Source organism: Myxocyprinus asiaticus, chromosome 46, assembly GCF_019703515.2.
Source record: "Myxocyprinus asiaticus isolate MX2 ecotype Aquarium Trade chromosome 46, UBuf_Myxa_2, whole genome shotgun sequence".
In the NCBI taxonomy this organism is placed as follows: Eukaryota; Metazoa; Chordata; class Actinopteri; order Cypriniformes; family Catostomidae; genus Myxocyprinus; species Myxocyprinus asiaticus.
In genome coordinates, this window is record NC_059389.1 from 4711163 (window position 1) to 4735472 (window position 24310).

General features: G+C 40.9%; 1 protein-coding gene across 3 annotated transcripts in view; it reads left to right on the forward strand.

Moving 5' to 3' along the window:
• Positions 1-24310, forward strand: part of LOC127436248 (von Willebrand factor A domain-containing protein 5A-like) — a 29026-nt gene that overhangs the window by 2731 nt on the left and 1985 nt on the right. The window contains exons 7-15 of one of the 3 annotated variants that reach the window (XM_051690286.1): positions 10674-10762; positions 10859-11003; positions 12140-12219; positions 12368-12482; positions 12608-12766; positions 12883-12986; positions 19996-20228; positions 22267-22347; positions 22446-22529. In XM_051690286.1, coding sequence (XP_051546246.1) covers positions 10674-10762; positions 10859-11003; positions 12140-12219; positions 12368-12482; positions 12608-12766; positions 12883-12986; positions 19996-20228; positions 22267-22347; positions 22446-22529 — 1090 coding nt within the window. The other 2 variants (XM_051690287.1, XM_051690288.1) reach the window with 2 other exon arrangements.

The window sequence follows — 24310 nt, forward strand, 5'->3', positions numbered from 1 at the left end:
AAATCTTTCTTGGTCTACCTGACCTTGGCTTGGTATCAAGAGATCTCCGAATTTTCCACTTCTTTATTTTTTTCTTTGTTATTAAAAGTTTTTATTGATTCTATATAATATATATATATAACAATAAAATCACATTTAGAATCACATTATATTATTTACAACCCTTCCTCCCAAACATTAACCACCCCACCCCACCCCACCCAACACAAACAGATACCCCAGTGGTCAAATACAATTGACAAAGACACACAAACAGACAATAAAACTGAAGAAAATATTTAGAAATACATTTAAAAAAAGTATATGTAAAAAAAAAAAAGGCTACAACATACACATTTAAAACAACACGTCTCCCTCCACTGCCCCTCCCCGAGAGCCCTCCAAAAAGGCCAAATAGCTGCCCCACTCCTAATGAACATATCCATGTTGCCTAGCCTTCTATATGACAACTCTTCCCAAGCTGCCACCCTGCCCATCTCCTCGCACCACTCACGAAACGAGGGGGCTCCAGCTGACTTCCATCCTCTAAGGATAACCTGTCTGCCCACCATAACACCAGCCAGGATCCAATTCTTCATGTACTTATCTCCTATATCAATGACTGCCCCGTCACCCAAAATACAGAGCCTGGGGCAAAAGGAGATCCGAGTACCCAATACATCACCCATAAAATTCTGGACCCTCAACCAGAACTCCTGTATCTTACGACACCCCCAAAAAACATGGGTGGTGTCTCCATCTTCTGAATGGCATCGCCAGCAGGTGGGTGTGTCCTTAAGACCAAGCCTATTCAATTTAGAAGGGGTCCAATAAAATCTATGTAGAATCTTAAATTGTAGAAGGCGCACCCTTGCATCTCTAGATGCAGACTTGATGTTTTTAAGAATCCTAGCCCACACTCCCTCCTCCAAAAACAAATTTAAATCTTCCTCCCATAATCTTTTGAGGGAATTTAAAGCTCCGTCCCCCAGACTCTGAATTAGCAGGGAGTAATACACTGATGCCTCATGACCTTTTCCAAAAGCAGTAATCACCACTCCCAGAGTATCTACCACACTAGGGGGGTGCGTGCCACTCCCAAAAACAGTGCAGACTAGGTGGCGCAGCTGTAAATACTTATACTTGAGATCTGGGAATCCCAAAATTTTGAACCAAATTTTCAAAAGGTCTCAATACTCCACTCTCATATAGGTCACAGAGTGTATTAACCTCCCTTACAATCCAATCTGACCAACAGAAAGGGGACTTATCAATGCATAGTTTAGGGTTCTGTCATATGCTCGAGGTTACGTTTAAATAAATATCAGAATTTAACACTCTGGACACTTTTGTGTAAATGCAAAATAACGGGGTGTGACTTAACTTCTCCGATTAATTTGATCGAAAGGCTTTGCAGAGGCGAGATAGGGGCAAGCTTCCTTTTCAATACAAAACCAGGGAGGCGCTCTCTCAGGTGGAAGCGACCAATGAGCCAAATGTCTGAGACCGAATGCATAATAATAAAACAAAATCTTGGGTAGGCCTAACCCACCTTTGTCAATCGGCCTCTGTAACTTATTGAAATTTAACCTGGCATGCTTACCATTCCAAATGAAGAACTTCGCTATGCTATCAAATTGCTTGAAATAAGAGAGGGAGACATCTATAGGGAGAGATTGTAACAGGTAGTTGAATTTTGGAATACAATTCATTTTAATTACATTAACCTTCCCAATCATCGATAAGTGTAATGAAGCCCACCTGCCCACATCGCTCAAAAACCTTTTTATTAAGGGATCAAAATTAACTCTGACTAAATCAGACAAATTTGCTGGGAATAAAATTCCCAAATACTTAATTCCCTGTTTGGGCCACTGGAAGGCGCCTGGCTGGAAGGCCTTTACTGGACAGTACGCTGTCAAAGCCAAAGCTTCGGATTTAGACCAATTGACTTTGTATTCTGAGAATTTGGAAAAGGAATTAATAATTCTGGCAAGGCATAGATCTAGTGGGGTCAGAGACGAATAATAAAACATCATCTGCGTAAAGCAAAAGCCATACCTCCACGAGTTCTCGTGCCTTGGATTTTTTGATGAATGAGGCATACTGTATGATCCGGCCCCTAAGAACCACCTTAAGTGCCTCCCAAGCCACGCCCACAGAGGATACTGAGGACCAGTTGGTCTCCATATAAACATTGATTTCAGTCTTTAACATTTGTTGGAAATCAGGATTTTGCAAAAGGGACACATTAAGGCACCAGCTATATGATTTCTTTTTATCTGTATTTGGCAACACCTCTAAACTCACCAGGGCATGATCCGAGACTAAGATATTTCCAATTGAGCAATCAACAACAGATGAAATGAAGGAGTTCCTTCCAGATGGGTCCAAATGTCTCCAAATATCTGTAAGACCAAGATTTATACACATCCTGTGAAGTGTCAATGTTGCTCTTGGGGGCTTACACACTTTTGCTTCACTATGATCAAGGACTGAGTCCATCAATAGATTAAAGTCTCCTCCCAATATCATAACATGAGGGGTGCCAGCGGTTTGCAGCATCCCTTCAAGATCTATAAAAAAGCCCTGATCATCAGTGTTAGGTGCGTAAATATTAGCCAAAATCAACCTTTGCCCCTGAATTTCAGCTAAAACAATAATGACTCTCCCTAATTTATCTTGTCTATTTGAGACATTTGAATTGTAGATGTTTATTAATCAATATAATGACTCCCTTGCATTTGCTTGAGTCAGCACTAAAGAAAACATGTCCACCGCATATCTTCCCAAATTTGTCAGCTTCCTGCGGAGAGAGATGTGTTTCTTGAAGAAACACTATATCATATTTCTTACAATTAAGAAAAGTAATAACCTTCCATCTTTTTATGGGGTGCCCCAACCCATTTACATTCCATGTGGAGAAAGACAATCTGCTCATATTAACATTTGACATTTTGATATAGTAGAAAAAATAAATTGTGTGTCAAAAACAAAATTATACAGACCACATTCCCCATTAGTGAAACAATCAATCCCCAAACTTCCCCCCGAACAAAACAAACAGAAAAAAGAAAAACGTGCGCATTAACCCCACGCACGAAGCGCCAACTGACGACAATCCCTCTAAACTCAAAAGGTCCATGAATGCACACGAGCCCCCATGATAACTTTGCCATCGGACTGCTCAATTTTGCCTCACAAATTTGTGAGGCAAAATTACATAACAGAGAATACTTTGTAAAATAAACCCCAGCCAATTGGAAGAATGAACACAAAGAACGTGTAGATTCATTCACAGAACTGTCTCAAAGTTGTGATCTTCCACAAAACAAATTCTAGCTGATATAAAACCGTTCAGATTCCTCTGACAGACAAACAAATGTTCAGTGAGCCAGCTGTTATGAGTTCAGCAAATGACGTAATCCTTCCAATGTCCCGTAAAAATACTCAACAAAACAAACTCCAGCCAGCAGGAGGAATAAGCACGAAGAATGAACAGATTAGTCCACAGCTGTTCCAAGGGAGTGTTATTCAATAGAACAAGCTCCAGCCGCTAGGCGGAACCAATACAAAAAGAAACAAAACTGGCATCCTGGTTCCCCGGATGGTCGAGTCAATTCACTTGGAGGCCGCATAAAAGTATATACCATGACTTACTCAATCCGTCAACTTTATAAAAGACATCCTTTGTGTAAGCATGTAGATATTTTTCAGTCTTCCGTAGTGTCCACTCTCAAACTGGCCAGGAACTTCAATGCAAAAGTGATCATCCGTCAATGCAAAAGTTTCTTTAAGGAAAAGTGTTATTCACAAAACAAACTCCAGCCGCTCGGCTATTGCAAAAAGAAAAAAGAAACCAAAATGACGCCCAGCTTCCTCAAAAGCCAGAGTAAGTACAGCGAGTCGACCCACTCACATGAGAAACACCCAATGGTTTCCTCACCCATTGATTCAATAAAAGACATTGCCTGATTGGGACATGTAAATACTTTGCGACCGTCCTTCGTTTCTATTCTCAGTTTGGCCGGAATCATCAGAGCAAAAGTGATCTTTCGCTGATGTAAGAATTTCTTACATTCCTTGAACTGATCGCGTTTCTCTCTTGTCGAACTCGCAAAGTCCGGGAACAAGAAAATATTATGGTTCTTCCAAGAAAGCTTCCCTTTGCTCCTCGCCTGGCGCAACACAAGATCTTTATCGGATGATATCAGAAATTTGGCCAGGATTGATCGGGGCCTTTCTCCCTCAGCAAATCTGTGAGCTGGGACTCTGTGAGCTCGCTCGGTTTCCAGTTTATGGCCTGTTATGTCAAGCAGACTCGGGAAAAGCTCGTCTAGGAATTTCACCATATCTTTGCCCTCCTCATGCTCAGGAATTCCAACAATTCGAATGACATTCCTGCGGCTTCTTTTCTCAAGATCTTCAAGCGTTCCAAATCAACTTTGGCCGCGGGAGGATTAGCGGTAAATTCCCTCTCCGAAGACTCCAGACAATCGATTCGTCTCTCAACATCAGTCACTCTTATAACTAACTCAGAGAATTTTATTTCCATCGCCGTAATCGATCGACGTATTACAGCGAGACTCTCCAAGTCAGCAAGAACCTTTGTCAGCATCACCGGTATGTTGGACAACTGATGCTGGATCTCATCTCCCGCCGCGCCATCCAAATTGAGTCCCCGGTCTGTAGGCCTGTCGGGGCTTTCATCCTGAACATGTAAGTGTCTTTTAATGTCTCCAGAGCCTGAGGATTTTGACTTCTTTGCCATGTTTTGCCTCAAAGAGCAAATGTGTAACTGGGTGCATCAAATTTCACCAGATTATATCATGAAAATAATTAAAAATTTAGCAAAGTTCGCAGAGCTCGTCACTCACACGTCTGCTTCTTGCATGGCGTCACGTGACCCCCCGAATTTTCCACTTCTTAATAAGTGATTTAACTGTACTGACTGGCATTTTCAAGGCTTTGGATATCTTTTTATATCCTTTTCCATCTTTATAAAGTTCCATTACCTTGTTACGCGGCCTTTTGACAGTTCTTTTCTGTTCCCCATGGCTCAGTATCTAGCCTGCTCAGTGCATCCACGTGAGAGCTAACAAACTCATTGACTATTTATACATAGACACTAATTGCAATTTAAAAACCACAGGTGTGGGAAATTAACCTTTAATTGCCATTTAAACCTGTGTGTGTCACCTTGTGTGTCTGTAACAAGGCCAAATATTCAAGGGTATGTAAACTTTTGATAAGGGCCATTTGGGTGATTTCTGTTATCATTATGATTTAAAAAGGAGCCAAACAACTATGTGATAATAAATGGCTTCATATGATCACTATCCTTAAATAAAAGACAGTTTTTTTTTGCATAATCAGTCATATTTTCAAAATCAATGCCAAAATTTCACAGTTTCTGCCAGGGTATGCATACTTTTGAGCACAACTGTATATACACACAGATGAGCCCTGCCTAATATGCTGTTAGTCTTCCGTGTGCTGCCAAAACAGCGACAACCCACCGAGGCATGGACTATAAAAGACCCCTGAAGGTGTCCTGTGGTATCTGGCACCAAGACATTAGCAGCAGATCCTTCAAGTCCTGTAAGTTGCGAGGTGGAATTGCCGTGGATCGGACTTGTTGGTCCAGCTCATCCCACTGATGCTCAATCAGATTGAGATCTGGGGAATTTGGAGGCCAGGGCAACACATTGAAATCTTCATCATGTTCCTCAAACCATATCTAAACAATATGTGCAGTGTGGCAGGGCACATTATCCTGCTGAAAGAGGGCACTGCCAGCAAGGGAATACCATTGCCATGAAGGGGTGTACCTGGTCTGCAATGATGTTTAGCTAGGTGGCATGTATCAAATTGACGTCCACATGAATGGTCAAACCCATGGTTTCCCAGCAGAACATTGCCCAGAGCATCACACTCCCTCCACCTGGACTCATCGGACTAGGTGACTTTCTTCCACTACTCCAAGGTCCAGTTCCGACACTTGCGTGCCCATTGTAGGCACTTTAGATGGTGGACAGAGGTCATCATCGGCACTCTGACCGGTCTGCGGCTACGCAGCCCCATACACAGCAGGGTGTGATGCACTGTGTGTTGTGACACATTCCTCCAGTAACTGTCATTAAAAAAAATTTGTGACTTGTGCCACACTAGACCTTTTGTCGGTTCGGACCAGACGGGATAGCCTTCATAGCCCTCGTGCATAGATGAGCCTTTGGCTCCCAACACCCTTTCGCCGGTTTGTGGTTTGTCTTTCCTCGGGTCACTCTCGATAGGTACTCACCACTGCTGACCAGGAGCCCCTTGCTGTTTCAGAGATGCTCTGACCCAGTTGTCTGGCCATAACAATTTGGCCCTTGTCAAAGTTGCTCAGGTCTTTACTCCTGCTCATTTCTTCTGCATTCAACACGTTGACAATGAGAACTGATTGTTTGCTTACCATCTAATCTACCCAGACCTTGACATTTGGCCTTGTTAATAGATGGTCAACGTTAATCCCTTCAACTGTGAGTGGTCTTAATGTTTTGGCTCATTGGTGTATATACTGTATATATAGTGCCCTCCATAAGTATTGAGACAGTGAGATACTTTTAATCATTTTGGCTCTGTACGTCTGTCAGTTTTAATTTTAAGTTATTTACATCCATATTGGGTGAACGGTTTAGAACTTACAGCATGTTTTATTCTCAGACCCCCCTTCTTTTCTGATGCTCAAAAGTAATAGAACAAACTTTCATAATCATAAATACAATTATTATTGTTAACATTTGGTTAAAAATCCTTTGCAGTGAATGACTCTGATGTTTTGAACCCCTGGATATCACCAAATTCTGGGTTTCTCCCTAGTGATGCTTTGTCAGGCCTTTATCTTTGCTGTCTTAAGTTGCTATTTGTTTGTGGGTCTTTCTGTTTTCCGTTTTGTCCCCAGCAAGTGAAATGCATGTTCAGTTGTGTTTAGGTCAGGTTACTGAATCAGCCATTGAAGTACACTGCCTGGGCAAAAAAAAGTTGCCGTATGGATTTAAATGAGCAGATATTTAAGAGCCTATGATTGGATCATTATTGCAGTGATTAATATGTTTCAGCTGGCAACAATTCTTTTAACCCTAACTGATGCAGTGTGTAACTTCTTATTTCTTAAACAATCATGTCGGAAGACGCATGCCGTGGTGGTGGAAAAGATGTTACTGTGTTTCAGAAGGGGCAAATTATTGGCCTGCATCAAGCAAAGAAAAATACTGGAATTGGGTTAAGAACTGTCCAACGCATTATTAAAACCTGGAAGGATAGTGGTGAACCTACAGGTTTATGGAAGAAATGTTGTCAGAAGAAAATCTTGAATGATCATGATTGGAGATCACTAAAACGCTTGAAGTCACATCATAAAAAATCAAATGTAGAACTCACGGCTATGTTTAATAGTGAAAATAAGAGCATTTCCATAAGCACAATGTGACGAGAACTTACAGGATTGGGACTAAACAGCTGTGTGGCCACAAGAAAGCCACTTGTTAGTGAGGCTAATCGAAAAAACAACAACCTTAGTTTGCTAGTTTGCATAAAGTTTGGACTGTGGAGCAATGGAAAAAGGTTACGTGGTCTGATGGTTCCAAATTTAACCTATTCCAAAGCGATTGGCACATCAGAGTAAGAAGGGAAGCGCATGAAGCAATGCACCCGTCATGCATAGTGCCCACCCGTACAAGCCTCTGGAGGCAGTGTTATGATCTGAGGTTGCTTCAATTGGTCAGGTCTAGGCTCAGCAATGTTATGTGGCAATAAAATGAAGTCAGCTGACTACCTGAATTTACTGAATGACCAGGTTATCCCATCAATGGATATTTTCTTCACTGACGGAACGGGCATATTCCAGGATGACAATGCCAAGATTCATTAGGCTCAAATTGTGAAAGAGTGGTTCAGGGAACATGAGCAATAATTTCCACACATAAATTGGCCACCACAGAGTCCTGACCTTAACCCCATTAAAAGTCTTAGGGATGTGCTGGAGAAGACTTTACGGAGTGGTTCGACTCTCCCGATCTCTGCCAAAGATTTATGCAACTCTGGATGGAAATAAATGATGTGACGTTGCATAAGGTTATCAAAACTATGCCACGACGAATGCACACCATAAAAAAAGCTAAAGGTGGTCCAACGAAATATTAGAGTTTTTTTTTTTTTTTTTTGGCCAGGCAGCGTATATTCAACATCTTTGCCTTGAAAATCTCTTTGGTTACTTTCACAGTATGTTTTAGGTTACTGTCCATCAGTCTGTGAAGAGCCATCCTTTCAGTTTTGCAGCATTTGGCTAAATCTGAGCAGATAGTATAGCCCTAAACACTTCCGAATTCATCCTGCTGCTTCTGTCAACATTCATATCATCAATAAACACTAGTGACCCAGTTCCACTAGCAGCCATACATACCCATACTATAACACCTGCCTCCATCATGTTTCACAGTGTAGGGCTTTACTGGTTGTTTAGATCAGTGTTACCATCAGAAATAATTAATAATTATTTCTTTAGTTATTAATTAATATTTTAATTAATTAATTGAATCTAACTCATTAAACCTCATATGGGGCTCCAGTAAATGTAGTATGCTACGCTTAGGAGCAAGTTTGGTTATTAGCAATAATTAATAATTATCAAAGATAATTATTAATTATTTAAATCAATAGAACATTGATGAGAATCAATGTTAGCTTTTTTTAATCCTTTAAATCAACAATTATCAAAGATAAATCTCAATATTAGGTTGTTTTCTTAGGAAAATCGACATCCGAAGAATATCGATTTTCGGGAAAAAAACAATGAATGAAGACTTGAATTCGAGCACTGACATCCCGTCAGCATGACACAGGCATATGCAAAACAAACCAAAACACTTCTCTTTGTTATATAAACAACGTTTATTTATGCAGTAATATCAATTAATAATTAATACAATGCAGTCAATAAACTTCCGACTTACAACTACAAACTAAACAGTGATATGATTAGATATGGAAACTAAAATAATCCTATAACACATAAGGTGTGTGTGTGACAGTGTGTGTGTGTGTGTGTGTGTAAGGAGGGACGCGCACAAAATGGCGGACGTGACTCTCGTGGAGAGTGTCACGCGAGACTTCCGGCCAGGGAATATGACCGCGAACTGGCGTCTACCAGTTACCGCGTGTATCCGCTTGTACGATAGCTTAGGGACAAAGCTGGGCTTTAGCATTAAGCTATCTGCGAGCCAAAAATGTGTGCCAGAATGTTTGTGAGGGGTGTGTGTGTGTGTGTGGTTAGTACGAGAGAGAGAGAGAGAATAAAATGACGGCCCTAAAGCCGATTTCGCGATCATGGGAGAGAAAGCAGCTGTTAGTTTATTGCTCAGAGACGCGGTGGACGGCTCGTAAACAGTCCCGCATTCTTTGACTCTTAATGGATCAAAACAGCTTGCCGGTCTCACCCGCGATGGCGAAAATGCACAACAGTCCAGTTTGGTTGGACCACAATACAGCAAAACAAATTTGTGATAATTAATACCCTGAGTATTAATAATGAGCGGACATGGCGGTCCGTAAACTGTACAAGCAAAAACCTTGAAACACAAGAATAACACACTATAATATTCTATCTCTGCCCAGACGTAAACCTCTTACTTGAATCGCATGAGGACACAGGTAGAATGTGTGTTCATCCGTCCTTTAAATCCAACCTGGTTCCTTGAGGCTTGTGTAATGACGGGAGGCCGTTTCCTTGCTCTGTTGGCGGGCACGGCTGTTGATTCTTGGCGGGCTGGTGGAGAACTTCAGAAATGTTGACTTGATTGAAGATGGAAGAGAAATCTTTAATCTCTTCACTTCTGCAGGCAAACGGATGAAGATGCGGATTGCTCGGCGGTATCCTTCAGATCCGTTAGAGTGTTCGGTTGAACACAGAGTAATCTCAGCTCGTCCAGCAAGATGGAGATTGTATGGCTACAGTTTCAAGTCGGACGTTACTTCCTTGTGCCACGAGGTTGCACCTGAGAGCAGCGATGGACTGCGTCTACACACTGCAAACAAAGTTGCTGGAAGCAAATCCCGGAAGCATTTCAGAGGTATTTCTACTCCTGATGATGTCATGGTTTGAGGGACGTTCTGTTGTGTGCCTCATCCAATAGGAGTTGAGAGTTCGATCCTTTAGTGAGCAAGGCTTTCGTCTTTGTTTGATTTTGGCGCTATTTTTATCAGTAAGATTTACGACTTGGTGTGTGGGGGCTGAGTTAAATTTTACAACTGTGTAAGGCCTGCCTTTGTCTTCTATCTGAATACATGAGGCCCAACAACAGGTAATGTGGAATGCTTTGATCATGAGCCGTTCCTTCCCTTGTCCATACTCTTCTCACTGTCTCAATAATTATGGAGGGCATTGTATATACTGTATATATATATATATATATATATATATATATATATATATATATATATATATATATATATATATATATATATATATACACACTCACTGACCACTTTATTTGGAACACCTATGATACTACTTATTCATGCGATTATCTAATCAGCCAATCATGTGGCAGCAGCGCAATGCTTAAAATCATTCAGATAAGGGTCACATGAATAAGTAAACGCATTCCTATGAGACACATTTAAATGTCTGTGTACTGTATGTCTCTTTACAGGACACTTTACTCTTACTGTTGAAGAGTCTGCCATTGGGATGCTTCTTCAATATCTATGGATTCGGCTCTCATTTTGAGTCCTTTTTCCCGTTAGTAACCAGATCTTTAATAATCTTTTGTTTGTTATGTTTATTAATACATTCTGTGAAAAGAGAGGAGATGACAGTGTGTGTGTGTGATTGCAGTAAGAGTGTTGTGTACAATCAGGACACGATGGATGAGGCTCTGAAGAGAGTGAAGAAAATGCAAGCAGACATGGGCGGCACTGAGATTTTACAGCCGCTAAAACACATCTACAGTCAGCCCTGTTACCCCGATCACCCCAGACAGGTACAACATCTCAAAATGCACCAGATTCATTCAGGAAACCAAACCAGGACCATTTAATATTCCACAGAGAGTACTTTTAAGATTGTTTCAGGCTTTACACAGTTTTCAGTAGGAATGCACAATATATCTGCAGCTGATGTATTATATTGTATAGATAACTGGGAAATAAAAAAAACCTGATAATTTGTTATGGTTTACTTGCCATATTTACTTTCATGATCTTATAAGCAAAAATACAACAAATACATATATGGGTAGCTCAGTGGTAAAAGACGCTGGCTACCAACCCTGGAGATCACTAGCTCACTAGTTCAAATCCCAGGGCATGCTCAGTGACTCCAGCCAGGTCTCCTAAGCAACCAAATTGGCCCGGTTGCTAGGGAGGGTAGAGTCATATGGGGTAACCTCCTCGTGGTCACTATAATGTGGTTCATTCTCAGTGGGACACATGGTGAGTTGAGTGCGGATGCTGCGGTGAAGCCTCCACACGTGCTATGTCTCCATGGCAATGCACTCAACAAGCCACGTGATAAGATAAGATGCGTGGGTTGATGGTCTCAGACGCGGAGGCAACTGGGATTCATCCTCCTCCACCTGGATTGAGGCAAATCACTATGCAACCACAAGGACTTAAAAGCACACTGGGAATTGGGCATTCCAAATTGGGTGAAAAACTAAAAAAAAAAATAAATGCATATATGTATGTTACTTGGGGGAATTAATTGCTGTATTCACTTATTTTATAAAAATATAAATTTCATATTTCTGCTAAGTATTAAACTACTAATATTAGCAATGCACTTTAATACCAGGATACCGTAATACTGTAGTAATTTTTGTGATGGTTATCATACCGTGAAAATCTCATACCGTTACACCCCTTGCTGAAATAATGTTGAGATTGCTTGGATGTTTAGACTTTTACATCAACAACAAAAGACATGGGAAGCATTTTATTAGCCTATTTATTTTTCTGTTCTAACTATGCATGATTATGTGGTTAGTTGCATTTTATTATTTCGATTTAGCATAATTTTTTACAGAACAGACCTGCAATCCATTTTGGGTCGTGACTGTTGAGAACTACTAATTTTGATGCTTAACCAACATCTCCAAGACTTTTTTTCCTTTTGCAGCTGTTCATATTCACTGATGGAGAGGTTGGAAACACTAAAGAGGTGCTGGACCTGGTGAAAAGACATGTTCACTCTCACAGGTGGCTGTCTTTCATGGCTTTATAATTTACATTGTGGGCTCATATTACCCTGTTCCAATGTAAGAGTTTGATTCATGGTAGATTATGCTAATTAGTCAATGCAATAAACTGCTGTGTTTGAGTAACTGAGCTTTTGTTGTGTCTTCAGGTGTTTCTCATTCGGTATTGGTGAGGGTGCAAGTGCCGCCCTCATCACAGGAATGGCCAGAGAAGGATCTGGTCATGCCCAGTTCATCACAGGCTCTGACCGTATGCAGCCCAAAGTAAGACTGCAGATCAAAGAGTTTATCTGGAAACAAAGAAGATACATTCAGAGCATAATAATAACTAAAAGAAAAGGGTTTGAATATGTATCACCATTTTTATCATTCTCTTTAAATTGTATCAGGTGATGCAGTCCCTACAATTTGCGCTGAAGCCTAGAGTGGTTAATATCTCTGTGAAATGGACTGTGCCAGACAGCATTACTGTTGACACCCTGTCCCCACCCATCAATGTGCTCTTCCAGGGTCAAAGGGCACTAATTTATGCCCATCTTAATGGAGAGGTAAGAGCTTTTAGCATGTTTTGCTTTAATGTGAATTGAAGACCAATGTCGCTCATTAGTATAGATTGTAAAATCCTCATATCTTCAACTTATGGTTCCCTTTCCCACACTTACAGAATTCAGGAAGCTCTGAGGGAACTGTGACAGTGACATACAGCCTGAAAGGTCAACCAGTGACAAACCAGCTCCACTTCTGCCTTAAACCAACTGAAGACACTGGGTAACACACACACATTTATAGATACAGACAACAACAGCTTCTTACTCAACAAATAAAGCTTTGTGTTGGAAACTGTCAGATTCACCTTAAAATTATAACAATGTTCAAAATATTGTTTTAAGTCATTTTAAACATTTAAATTACAGTAGCATCAATTGTTTGCTTTTCATGGCCAATAACAGACTATGTGAGCGGAGCGGAAGTGGAGCGGAATGATTTTGCCTAGAGCGAGGTGCGGGCTTTTTGAAAATCTATGCGTCATTGTTTTCTCTCGCTTCAAGAGTGCTCCACTAACGCTGCATCATGAATGAATGAATGTTACATTTATATAGTGCTTTTCTGACACTACACTCAATGAGCTTTACACAGTGAACAGGGGACTTTCCTCAACCACCACCAGTGTGCAGCATCCACCTGGATGATATAATGGCAGCCATAGTGAGCCAGTACACTTACCACACACCAGCTATTGATGGAGAACAGAGAGTAGAGTTATAGAGCCAATTAATGGATGGGGATTATTAGGAGGCCATGATTTAGAAGGGCCGGGGGGTTGGCCAGGATGCCAGGGTTACACCCCTAGTCTTTGGGATTTTTTATCTTTTTAGTCTCATCCAAAGAATGGTGCCTTTTTGCAGTATAGTGTCCCTGTCATTATACTGGGGCACTAGGACTCACACAGACCACAGAGTGAGCACACCCTGCTGGCCTCCCTAATACCTCTTCCATGAGTACAACACCTGCTAATGGCCCATAATGTATAATGCAATAATTTACCATGTGTTAAGCAGTGTTACACACTAGTACTGAGCAGCGGTACATGGTTATTGCACCTCCTACTTTAACTTTCACTCTCTATATTCTGGGTTCACGCTCGCTCCCTATTAATTAGTAAAAATTGCCTTGAACTAAATGCTTGTATCTCAGCTCCTTATTTGAAACTCAACTGCCGTATAATGAAAATGTATGACAGTGAAGGAGAATGCGAGTGGGGTGGTAATTGCCAAGACCAAAGGTTTGTTGTGGAGCCTTAAAAGATGTGTCCAGAAATAGATAATATCCATTCACATGTGGAAGAAAATTTAAATGTCAGTTATACATATCTCTCTCTCTATCCCCAATTAAATATTTTGATTAATCATATTATCATTCTACTCTAATGTATTGCTATCTCAACTGGGTTACGTCCCACATTAAATAGAATTGTACTTTTAACAATCTAAAACTTCAACTGAACTTATGAGTTTGTTAATATGGCGTAGTTTGACTTCGCAATTGCCATCTAGAATTTATTTTAGTGGCGTTATTTATGCAATTTACATTTGCAGATGGAGAAGCTCAGTAAATGCGAGCTGAGATAGAGGAGAGTAGATTTAAAAGATTTAAAAGATTCAAAAGTTAGTATTTCTGAAAGTGAACTCAGATTTGGAAACATATTTTTGATAGTCTTATCTAGTCTTTCTAAAAAATAGTCTTATTTACTCTTATTTTAGAACATTCTTACAGTGTCATATAACCAACTTTTTTTCGTTTCTTTTTTTGTTCACAGAATTAAAGGGCAAGGCTAATTAATAAATTAAATAAATAAAGTGCAATAATACATAGACCTAATAATGTTTAAGTCTTTTTTCATTTGGGAATTTATTAATTTGATTTAATTTTAATGTTTTTCCCCGTTTTGGCAATATACAGTTGAAGTCAGAAATTTACATACACCTTAGCCAAATACATTTAAACTCAACCTGACATTTAATCTTAGAAAACATTCCCTGTCTTAAGTCAGTTAGGATCACTAATTTATTTTAAGAATGTGAAATGTCAGAATAATAGTAGAGAGAATTATTTATTTCAGCTTTTATTTCTTTCATCACATTCCCAGTGGGTCAGAAGTTTACATACACTTTGTTAGTATTTGGTAGCATTGTCTTTAAATTGTTTAACTAAAATGTTTTGGGTAGCCTTCTACAAGCTTCTCACAATAAGTTTCTGGAATTTTGGCCCATTCCTCCAGACAGAACTGGCGTAACTGTGTCAGGTTTGTAGGCCTCCTTGCTCACACAAGCTTTTTCAGTTCTGCCCACACATTTTCTATCAGATTGAGGTCAGGGCTTTGTGATGGCCATTCCAAAACCTTGACTTTGTTGTCCTTAAGCCATTTTGCAACAACTTTGGAGGTATGCTTGGGGTTAGGGGTGTAACGGTTAAAATTTATCACGGTTCGGTTTGTATCATGGTTTTAGGGTCACGGTTTCGGTACGGTTCAGTAAATCCAAAGAATAATCTATTTGGTAAACACTTCAACAGGTTTACCCTTAAATAACAATCATTGTTTTACAACAGTAACCATAGTTTAACCATGGCATTTGTCATAAAATCATAGTAACCACAATATAAACATGGTTACCGTCATGTTTACAATATATAGTAAAATCATTGTTACTATAGAAACTAAAGTATTACTGTTATAAAACCATGGTTAATTGTGTCAAAACCTTGATTTCTGTTCAGAAAACCATGGTGACAGCAGTCATGGTTACTACAATATTACTACAGTAAAACCATGGTTAATTTTCGTCAAGGTCCTTAACTAAAAAAAACATTTTCTTTAATTACTAAATCAACATTTTAACTTATGTGGCTGGGTGAACAAGAGACAGACACAGTGGGTGTGGCGTCAAGCCTCGGAGAGGCATTTATTGGAAACAATAATAAACTTAAAATATCCAAAAGGGGTAATAAAGTGTCAAAGGGGGAATAGTGTTCATTATAAAAGGGGGAATCTGGCATCCTCGCGGTGAACGGGGCTCCGTGAAAGTGGCGGGGTAGTGTGCATAGGGAAAGCCCAGGCACGGGCTGGGTCAGTTAGCCGCTCACGCTCCCCTGCAAAGTCCATGGCGCGTGGGGCGGCAGCATCACTGGCGGCCTATCTTCCCAGGCCCGCGGCAAGCATGAGGGGAAGGCGGCCCGGCATCTAGCCTGTCGGCAGCAACCTGAGCAGTTCACCCCCGGTGACTCATTACGGCGTCCAGGGGTCTGAAGAACGGGTCCGGCAGCACGTCCACTTGTCCGATCCCTCCCAGCTCTGGTCCTGGGCGTGCGAGGATGCCAGTGTGTGCACACATGGAGATTTGAAGCTGGCTCCCCGAGAAGAGGTGTGTACTGTGTTTTAAAGACAGCGGTGATGAAGAATTATCCCCATCAGGTGTGCTTCATTCACCGCTGACCAAACAAGACTTATTAATTATGCACCTCTTCTCGCTCTCCCGCCCAACTCCCTTCATGAGCCTGGCTGAAGGGCGGCCCTAAGAGGCGGGGCGACAATGACGAGCCAAAGGGGCGGATCATTCCGCCACATCTCCCCCCCCCCCTCCCCCCAAGTGTCACCCCGTCGGCACCTCCTCCCACGCTCACATCCAATCATGGAATCCAGAGCCGGAGGTGCACACTCTTTAGCAGCCCACACGGAAATGCTACTTCCTCAACCAGGCCCTATGGCCGGAGTGGATTTAAGGGGGATACCTCTCCAGACCAACTCCTCCTCTCACTCGCACCCAGGTGGGAACAGAGAAAAAACCTGAATTAATGACAGCCTCAGCCAACTACAGGGTAAATGCTTATTAAGTGCCACTTACCCTTTGCTTCCGCTGGGAGGCCGTCCTCGTGTTCTCTCCGTCCCACTCCAGGCTTTCCATCGAACCGGCGAATGAGAGGAAGAGTGACGTAACTGTTGGTGCCCAACTGTGCCGTCTTTGCCTACAAAAGTGCCCACATTCTCCACCACTGTGGCAGGGTGAGCAAGAGACAGACACAGTGGGTGTGACGTCAAGTTTTGGAGAGGCATTTATTGGAAACAATAATAAACGTAAAATGTCCAAAAGGGGAAATAAAGTGTCAAAGGGGGAATAGTGTTCACAATATAAGAGGGAATCTGGCATCCTCGCAGTGAACGGGGCTCCGTGAAAGGGGCGGGGTAGTGTTCATAGGAAAGCCCAGGCACGGGCTGGGTCAGTCGGCCACTCACGCTCCCCTCCAAAGTCTATGGCGCGTGGGGCGACGGCGTCACTGGCGGCCTATCTTCCCAGGCCCGCGGCAAGCGTGAGGGGAAGGCGGCCCGGCATCTAGCCCATCGGCGGCAACGTGAGCTGTTCACCCCGGCGACTCATTACGGCGTCCAGGGGTCCGAAGAACGGGTCCGGCAGTGCGTCCACTTGTCCGATCCCTCCCAGCTCTGGTCCTGGGCGTGCGAGGATGGCTGTGTGTGCACACATGGAGATTTGAAGTCGGCTCCCCGAGAAGAGGTGCGCACTGTGTTCTAAAGACAGTGGTGATGAAGCATTATCCCCATCAGGTGTGCTTCATTCACCGCTGACCAAACGAGGCTTATTAATTATGCACCTCTTTTTGCTCTCCCGCCCAACTCCCGTCATGAGCCTGGCTGAAGGTGACGATGACGAGCCAGAGGGGCGGATCAATCCACCACACTTAATACCTGCACACTACATGCATCAACATAAAGTGCACTTAAAATTAATCTCAACATATATTCAATATTCGGAAGCTGTACATCACTATAAAAGGAATAACCTTGCTATTAAAATGCTTACAAGAAGGGATGTTTTGATAATGCTGCTCAAGTATTTTAATCATACGTGGAAATCCCACATGAACTCTCCAAACGCTTTAGTTATTGTTTCATGTCTGTCCGAATTAGCACTGGCAGAGAGTGTGTGCCGTTTCGGCTTACCTGCGTCTCTTTTCCTGGGTGATGTCAGCATAAAAGATTAATCATGTATCAATGTGTTACAATAATGGCATCTTAATGCCACTAATCAAAGCGCATTATTGATGCTCGCGATAGATTCAAGCCACGCGCACTCGCGTCGAGCGATGTCTGCAAACAGTGCCTGATTTGTAAACGTCTTTTTACCATCGCTGTTGTAACTGACTGCAAAAAGAAAATGTTCCCAGAAAGGAGAAACGCAGGGGGCTTTTCTCTCAGCGGATCGTTTTCTCCACTTGCCATTTTCAACTATACACAACGCGTGCAGAACAGTGATGTCATCAAGTTGACCCACGTGAAACACAGGCAGAGCGTATACATCTACAAATCCATTCAGGTGCATTAGCAGAAGTTGTAACTGTGCCTGTCTGTTTGATGCTTTGTTTTCTTGACCAAAACTTGTGCTCCAGATGCGTCATTAAACTTGAGGTGAACCGACCACGGTGCCAGTACTTCCCGAACCGTGGGTGGTGAACCGTATGGTTCGTTTTTTTACCGAGAACTGTTACACCCCTACTTGGGTTCATTGTCCATTTGGAAGACCCATTTGCAACTGAGCTTTAACTTCCTGGCTGATGTCTTGAGATGTTGTTTCAATATATCCACATCATTTTCCTTCCTCATGATGCCATCTATTTTGTGAAGTGCACCAGTCCCTCCTGCAGCAAAGCACCCCCACAACATGATGCTTCCACCCCCATGCTTCATGGTTGGGATGGTGTTCTTTGGCTTGCAAGCCTCACCCTTATTCCTCCAAACATAACGATGATCATTATGGCAAAAAGTAACATTTTTGTTTCATCAGACCTGAGGAAATTTCTCCAAAAAGTAAGATCTTTGTCCCCATGTGCACTTGCAAACTGTAGTCTGGCTTTTTTATGGTGGTTTTGGAGCAGTGGCTTCTTCCTTGCAGAGCAGCCTTTATGTCGATATAGGACTCGTTTTACTGTGGATATAGATACTTGTCTACCTGTTTCCTCCAGCATATTTACAAAATCTTTTGCTGTTGTTCTGGGATTGATTTGCACTTTTCACACCAAATTATGTTCATCTCTAGGAGACAGAATGCGTTTCCTTCCTGAGCGGTATGGTGGCTGCGTGGTCCCATGGTGTTTATACTTGCATACTATTGTTTGTACAGATGAACGTGGTACCTTCAGGCATTTGGAAATTGCTCCCAAGGATGAACCAGACATGTGGAGGTCCACAGTTTTTTTTTCTGAGATCTTGGCTGATTTCTTTTGATTTTCCCATGATGTCAAGCAAAGAGGCACTGAGTTTGAAGGTAGGCCTTAAAATACGTCCACAGGTACACCTTCAATTCAGGACACCTTCTATCAGAAGCTTATTGGCTAATTGTCTAAAGGCTTGACATCATTTTCTGGTATTTTCCAAGCTGCTTAAAGGCACAGTTAACTTAGTGTATATAAACTTCTGACCCACTGGAATAGTGATATAGTCAATTAAAAGTGAAACAATCTGATGACCTTACTCTAGTCCTCTACGGTCCAATCCTTATGGTCTTTTGCAAACCTCAGCCTGGCTCTTCTTTGCTTTTCATTGAAGAAGGGCTTTTTCTAGCTTTGCACGACTTCAGTCCTGGCCCTAGGAGCCTGTTTCGAACCTTCCTCGCCGTGCATTTCACCCCAGCTGCCGTTTGCCATTCTTTTTGTAGGTCACTCGATGTCATCCTACAGTTGTTGAGTGACATTCAAATGAGTTGGCGGTCATCCCGGTCAGTGGAGAGTCGTTTTCGCCATCTGCTGGTCTGTCGCTTTGTTGTCCCCAATGTCTGCTGCTTGACCTTGTTTTTATATACAGCTCTGGGAAAAATTAAGAGACCACTCCAAATTTTTCTTAAATCAGCATCTCAACATTTATGGCAGGCACTCCATTCCAGTGTCTGTTGAATTCCAACACAAGCACACTTCATTCTACTTAATGAGGTACATACATAATTACATACATAATTCTACATAATGAGGTATATATATAAATTATTTAATTTATTTAACCCAGAGAATGTTGCCGACATGTTTCAAAAGTATGCTAAAATAAATCATTTCATATAGATTTGGGCTAATTTTGTGTTCCAATAAAGCACATTGTAACATTTCTCCAAGTATTGTGTATTTATTTTTCAAGCAATGAACAACCCGGAGTGGAGCACGAGCAGAGTGTTAAATCTCAGTAAATAGTTTTTTTCAGATTTCATCTATGTTGCTGCAGACTGGCCATCCACCGTCTGGCGGCTCGGTCCCTCATTCACTCGCTGGAGCAGCAGGAGAGGGCAGGTGGTGCAGGAATGGAGGATATCAAGAGCAGGATGGTGGAGCTCAGTGTTCAGGCAGGAGTGAGCTGTGTTCATACAGCCTTCATTGCCATTAACAAAGAAAGCAGACAGACTGTGAAAGGACCCCTGCTGCAGAGGAGAGTGCCAACAGGAGGTTATTACTCAGATTGTGAGTGGATGTAGATGTGTGATTTTAAAATTGAAGCTGAAGTGTGTAATTTTTGCGCCAGCAAATGGAATTACCAAACTAAAAACTGCTTTTATACAGATTCCATAAACAGATAGCCCCGACCCAAACTCACGCCACTGGTTGAGTTAGTGTGGTTGTGGTGGGCTGGACGGGCCACTCAGACAAACATATTAGTGTTTTGATCTGAGTGCCACAGCTTTTGAAGACATCAACCTACGAATGGCTAACTTAAAGTTGCCTTTGAATATTAACCTGGGATAGGAGAATTTAGTTTAACACTGAAAAAGTTCCACATTTCAGATTTAAAGTATGATTGGGAGAAACAGCCCACCAACTTTTTTAAGGGCCAAGATCCTATTGCATGGATGCTCATTACATTGATCGTGATTGATGGTCGATCGCATGACAACCACTGGTCGATCTCTTTAGAGGAATAGTTCACACAAAAATGATAATTCTCTAATCATTTACTCACCCGTATGTCATCTCTAATGTGTATTAATTTCCTTCTTCTGTGGAACAAAAATAAAGATATTTTAATAGACTGTTTGTCTATTTAATGCAAGTGAAAAATTGACCAAAGTTTTAAGTTTCAAAAAGGACACAAAGGCATCATAAAAGTAATTCAAATGACTTCAGTGGTTTAATCCATGTGTTACTATAAATTCTGAAATCAGGCGTCTCCTTGGCGATCATGAATTCAAGCTCGATTACACTTCCTAGCGCCATCTAGTGCTCACCGCATGTGTCAAGCGCTAGGAAGTGTAATCAAGCTTGAATGAATGATTTTGCCTATAGAGACTGTATAAATTAAATGAATTAAATAACATATTTAATTAAACATGGAAGATTCATGGAGATTTCAATTTGCTCAATGCTAAAGATCTCGGTATAAGACAGCATGAAATCTCCACAGACCATTACTTTGCTTGAAGCTGTTTACTACTGTAACTAGGTAACAACTCAAGATGACATCAGCTTCTCTGTGTAACTGACTACGTTTACATAGATGACAGAATGTGTCTTCTTGTGAGAAAGTAGCGTATCCATTTACATGCACTATATAAGTGGCATACTCTTTACTCCTGTATACATTCAGCTAGTCAGTAAGCAGCATTCTCCACAACGACGTAATTTTTCCGTGACACTTGTGTTAATAACAAACATGTTATCCGAGAAAACACGGTATGCAAGAATAGTGTTCGGTTCTGTGCCTGAAATTGCGCATCATTGCAGGTATGACATCGCCAGTCGACTTCGAGCATTGTGGGTAAGTATCTGTGCAATTGTGCGGTCAGCTCAAGGTGCTTTTTTATGTCACATTTGACACTGTTAGCAAGGTTGCTCTCATTTGCTGAAAAAATATCATGCAACAATGTAAAAATAGGTCTCTAGCGTGCGAGCAAATGTGAGTGAAAATTACTGCGTGTGAATGTGGAAAATTATTTGGCTGCACCGGATGTCTGACACCTATCATCAAAGCTTATTAACTTCTACCATCATAATCAAAACTACCCATGCATCTAACCTTAAATACAAATTACGTTTTAAACTGCGAATAAAAAACAGACAAACTAAAATAAACAAACCTGGTAAAACAGTAAAGTATCAATTTTACTTGCAATCACTAAGCTACGTCACCTTGCAGTGTGCTGGGCTGGCGAAAAAAGATACTTGTGTGATGCACGACGCATGAGTAGATGCATTTTTTCAACCGCAAAAGATACGGTTATTTCATTGCATATTAATCTGACATTTGTGACACAACCATTTTGGTGTTTCTACACTAGAGGACACAAAATTATTTTTGCCAGTGAGAAATACATGAACTGGGTTTGAATGTTATTTTAGACTGATGAAATTAAAAGTACGGTAAATCTCAGAATTGTATTCGCGTACCCCCATTGTCACCTCACGTACCCCCTTACAAAATTGTTCTTAATTGTTATATAATTATTTATTATATTTATATTTATTATATTTATATATTTTCTTTTTGTTTCTTCCATGTATAAAGGTTTTGACAGTGACATTTATTCAGATATAGAGTTCAGTGAAGCGTGTGGAATAATGGACTGTTTTGATGATTCAGAGGAGTGTAAGTGAACCAAACATAAGTACAGAGTTTTGCCTACTTGTTATATATTTATTTATATTTTCTTTTTCTTAACTTTTGTTTTTCCTCCATGTCTGAAGGTTTAGAAAGTCTTTGCTGCTTTGCAGATACAGAGTCTGTAGGAGCCTGTGAAGATATGGATGATTTTGTGGAGTCAGAGCTGTGTAAGTGATGCAAACATACTCGGATGTAAAGAATGAAACACTAAAGGCTTGATCACTTGCATAAGGGCTTCAACACAAAATTCAAGTGTTGTGCTGATAAAGAAGGATGTTAAAGATGCACTTAAGATATTTTTTTGCTAACTGCTTAACTTTTAAACTGAAAAATTAGTAATAGTAAGAAAAGTTTTTTTTTTTAAATATGTTTCAAAATATGCAGACTCACATGAGATGAGTAAAATGTGCTTTATTGTACACAAGGTGCCATGTGCACATTCATGAGTGTGGCTATATTGAGATCACGTGACCAGCCATGTATTACTTGCTTTATCTCAGTAATCCCCCGTAATTGGATGCTTTCTCTCCCGGAATAAATTCATCTTGGCCGACAGCGAGTAGCCTTTTTTTTTTACAGTGACATCTGAGGATGGGAACAGAATCTACGAGTTGCCATCTCGTAATTACAGTAATTCCGACATGACGTGAACGCGCCATAAAGCCCAGCTCACACCATGATCTCATTTTCAATGAGCGCTCATACGACTGGAAGCATGCACTAACTTGTTTCATGGAAGCTCACAGGCTCCATCTTGTGCACCGAGCCAAATATGCAGTGAAAATAGCTGTTCCTGTCACTTTAAGGGATAGTTCACCCAAAAATGAAAATTCTCTCATCATTTACTCACTCTCATGCCATCTCAGATGTGTGTGACTTTCTTCTGCTGAACACAAATTAAGATTTTTAGAAAAATATCTCAGCTCTGTAGGTCCATTTAATGCAAATGAATGGTGGCCAGAACTTTGAATCTTCAAATATCACAAAAAAGCAGCATAAAAGTAATCCATAAGACTCCAGTGGTTAAATCCATATCTTCAGAAGCGATATGATGTGTGTCGGTGAGTAAAAGATATTTTAAGTACCTTTTTTCTATAAATCCCCACCTTTGAGGTGGTGTTTAGTGTCCGACAAGTAGCGATCAAACACTAAATCGCTGTTTTAAAATGTACACACCAATTGAGTTGAGGGAATAATCAAACACACTGTCCTCTTTCTATTAAATGTAGTGTTAGTATGTCCAAATCATTCGACTGAATCTGTTTTCTTGGATGGTTCATGTAAATTAACATATTAAAAAAACATTAATCAAATATTGCTATTTATGTATTAATTAGGTGTGCAACAATCCATCAATCTGGATATATTATATATTTTTTAAGATGCACCTTTATTTTGACACACTCATGCCACTTTCATTTTCATTGTATTCAGCGGCCCGGCGAAGCAAATGTAAAAATATAAATTTTGCCTCATTAGTACTAAATATGCTTCTTATGTGGGACACAGATGTGCACAGGTTGATTGAAGCCTGGTTTTGCATGCTTGTTGCGCGATTAAGTGATGCACTCTGCTCTATCCTGCAGTGTCTCTGAAGCTCGCAGGTGCGTGCGTCAACCAGTCTTCACTCGAAATGCAAGCGAGCTCCGGCGAAAGGATAGTGCAGAGCTGATCATATGTACGATTAAATTTTTTCAACAACTAAAGGACCTTATTTTGTTGTGGATACCCTAATGTGGATACTGGATTTGCACTTTTCAGAGAGGTCAATACAATTTTCAGATTATATTTTGGTTGCATTTGTGAGATAATAGGAATTTAACTCATAAAAAATAGGCACATAATATTGTTTCAGATCGATCACAGCCCCCTGAAGCCATCTGAGAATATCAAATAATAATTGTTTTTTTTTTTTCACAAAGTTTAACTTGACATATTGACCTCGATA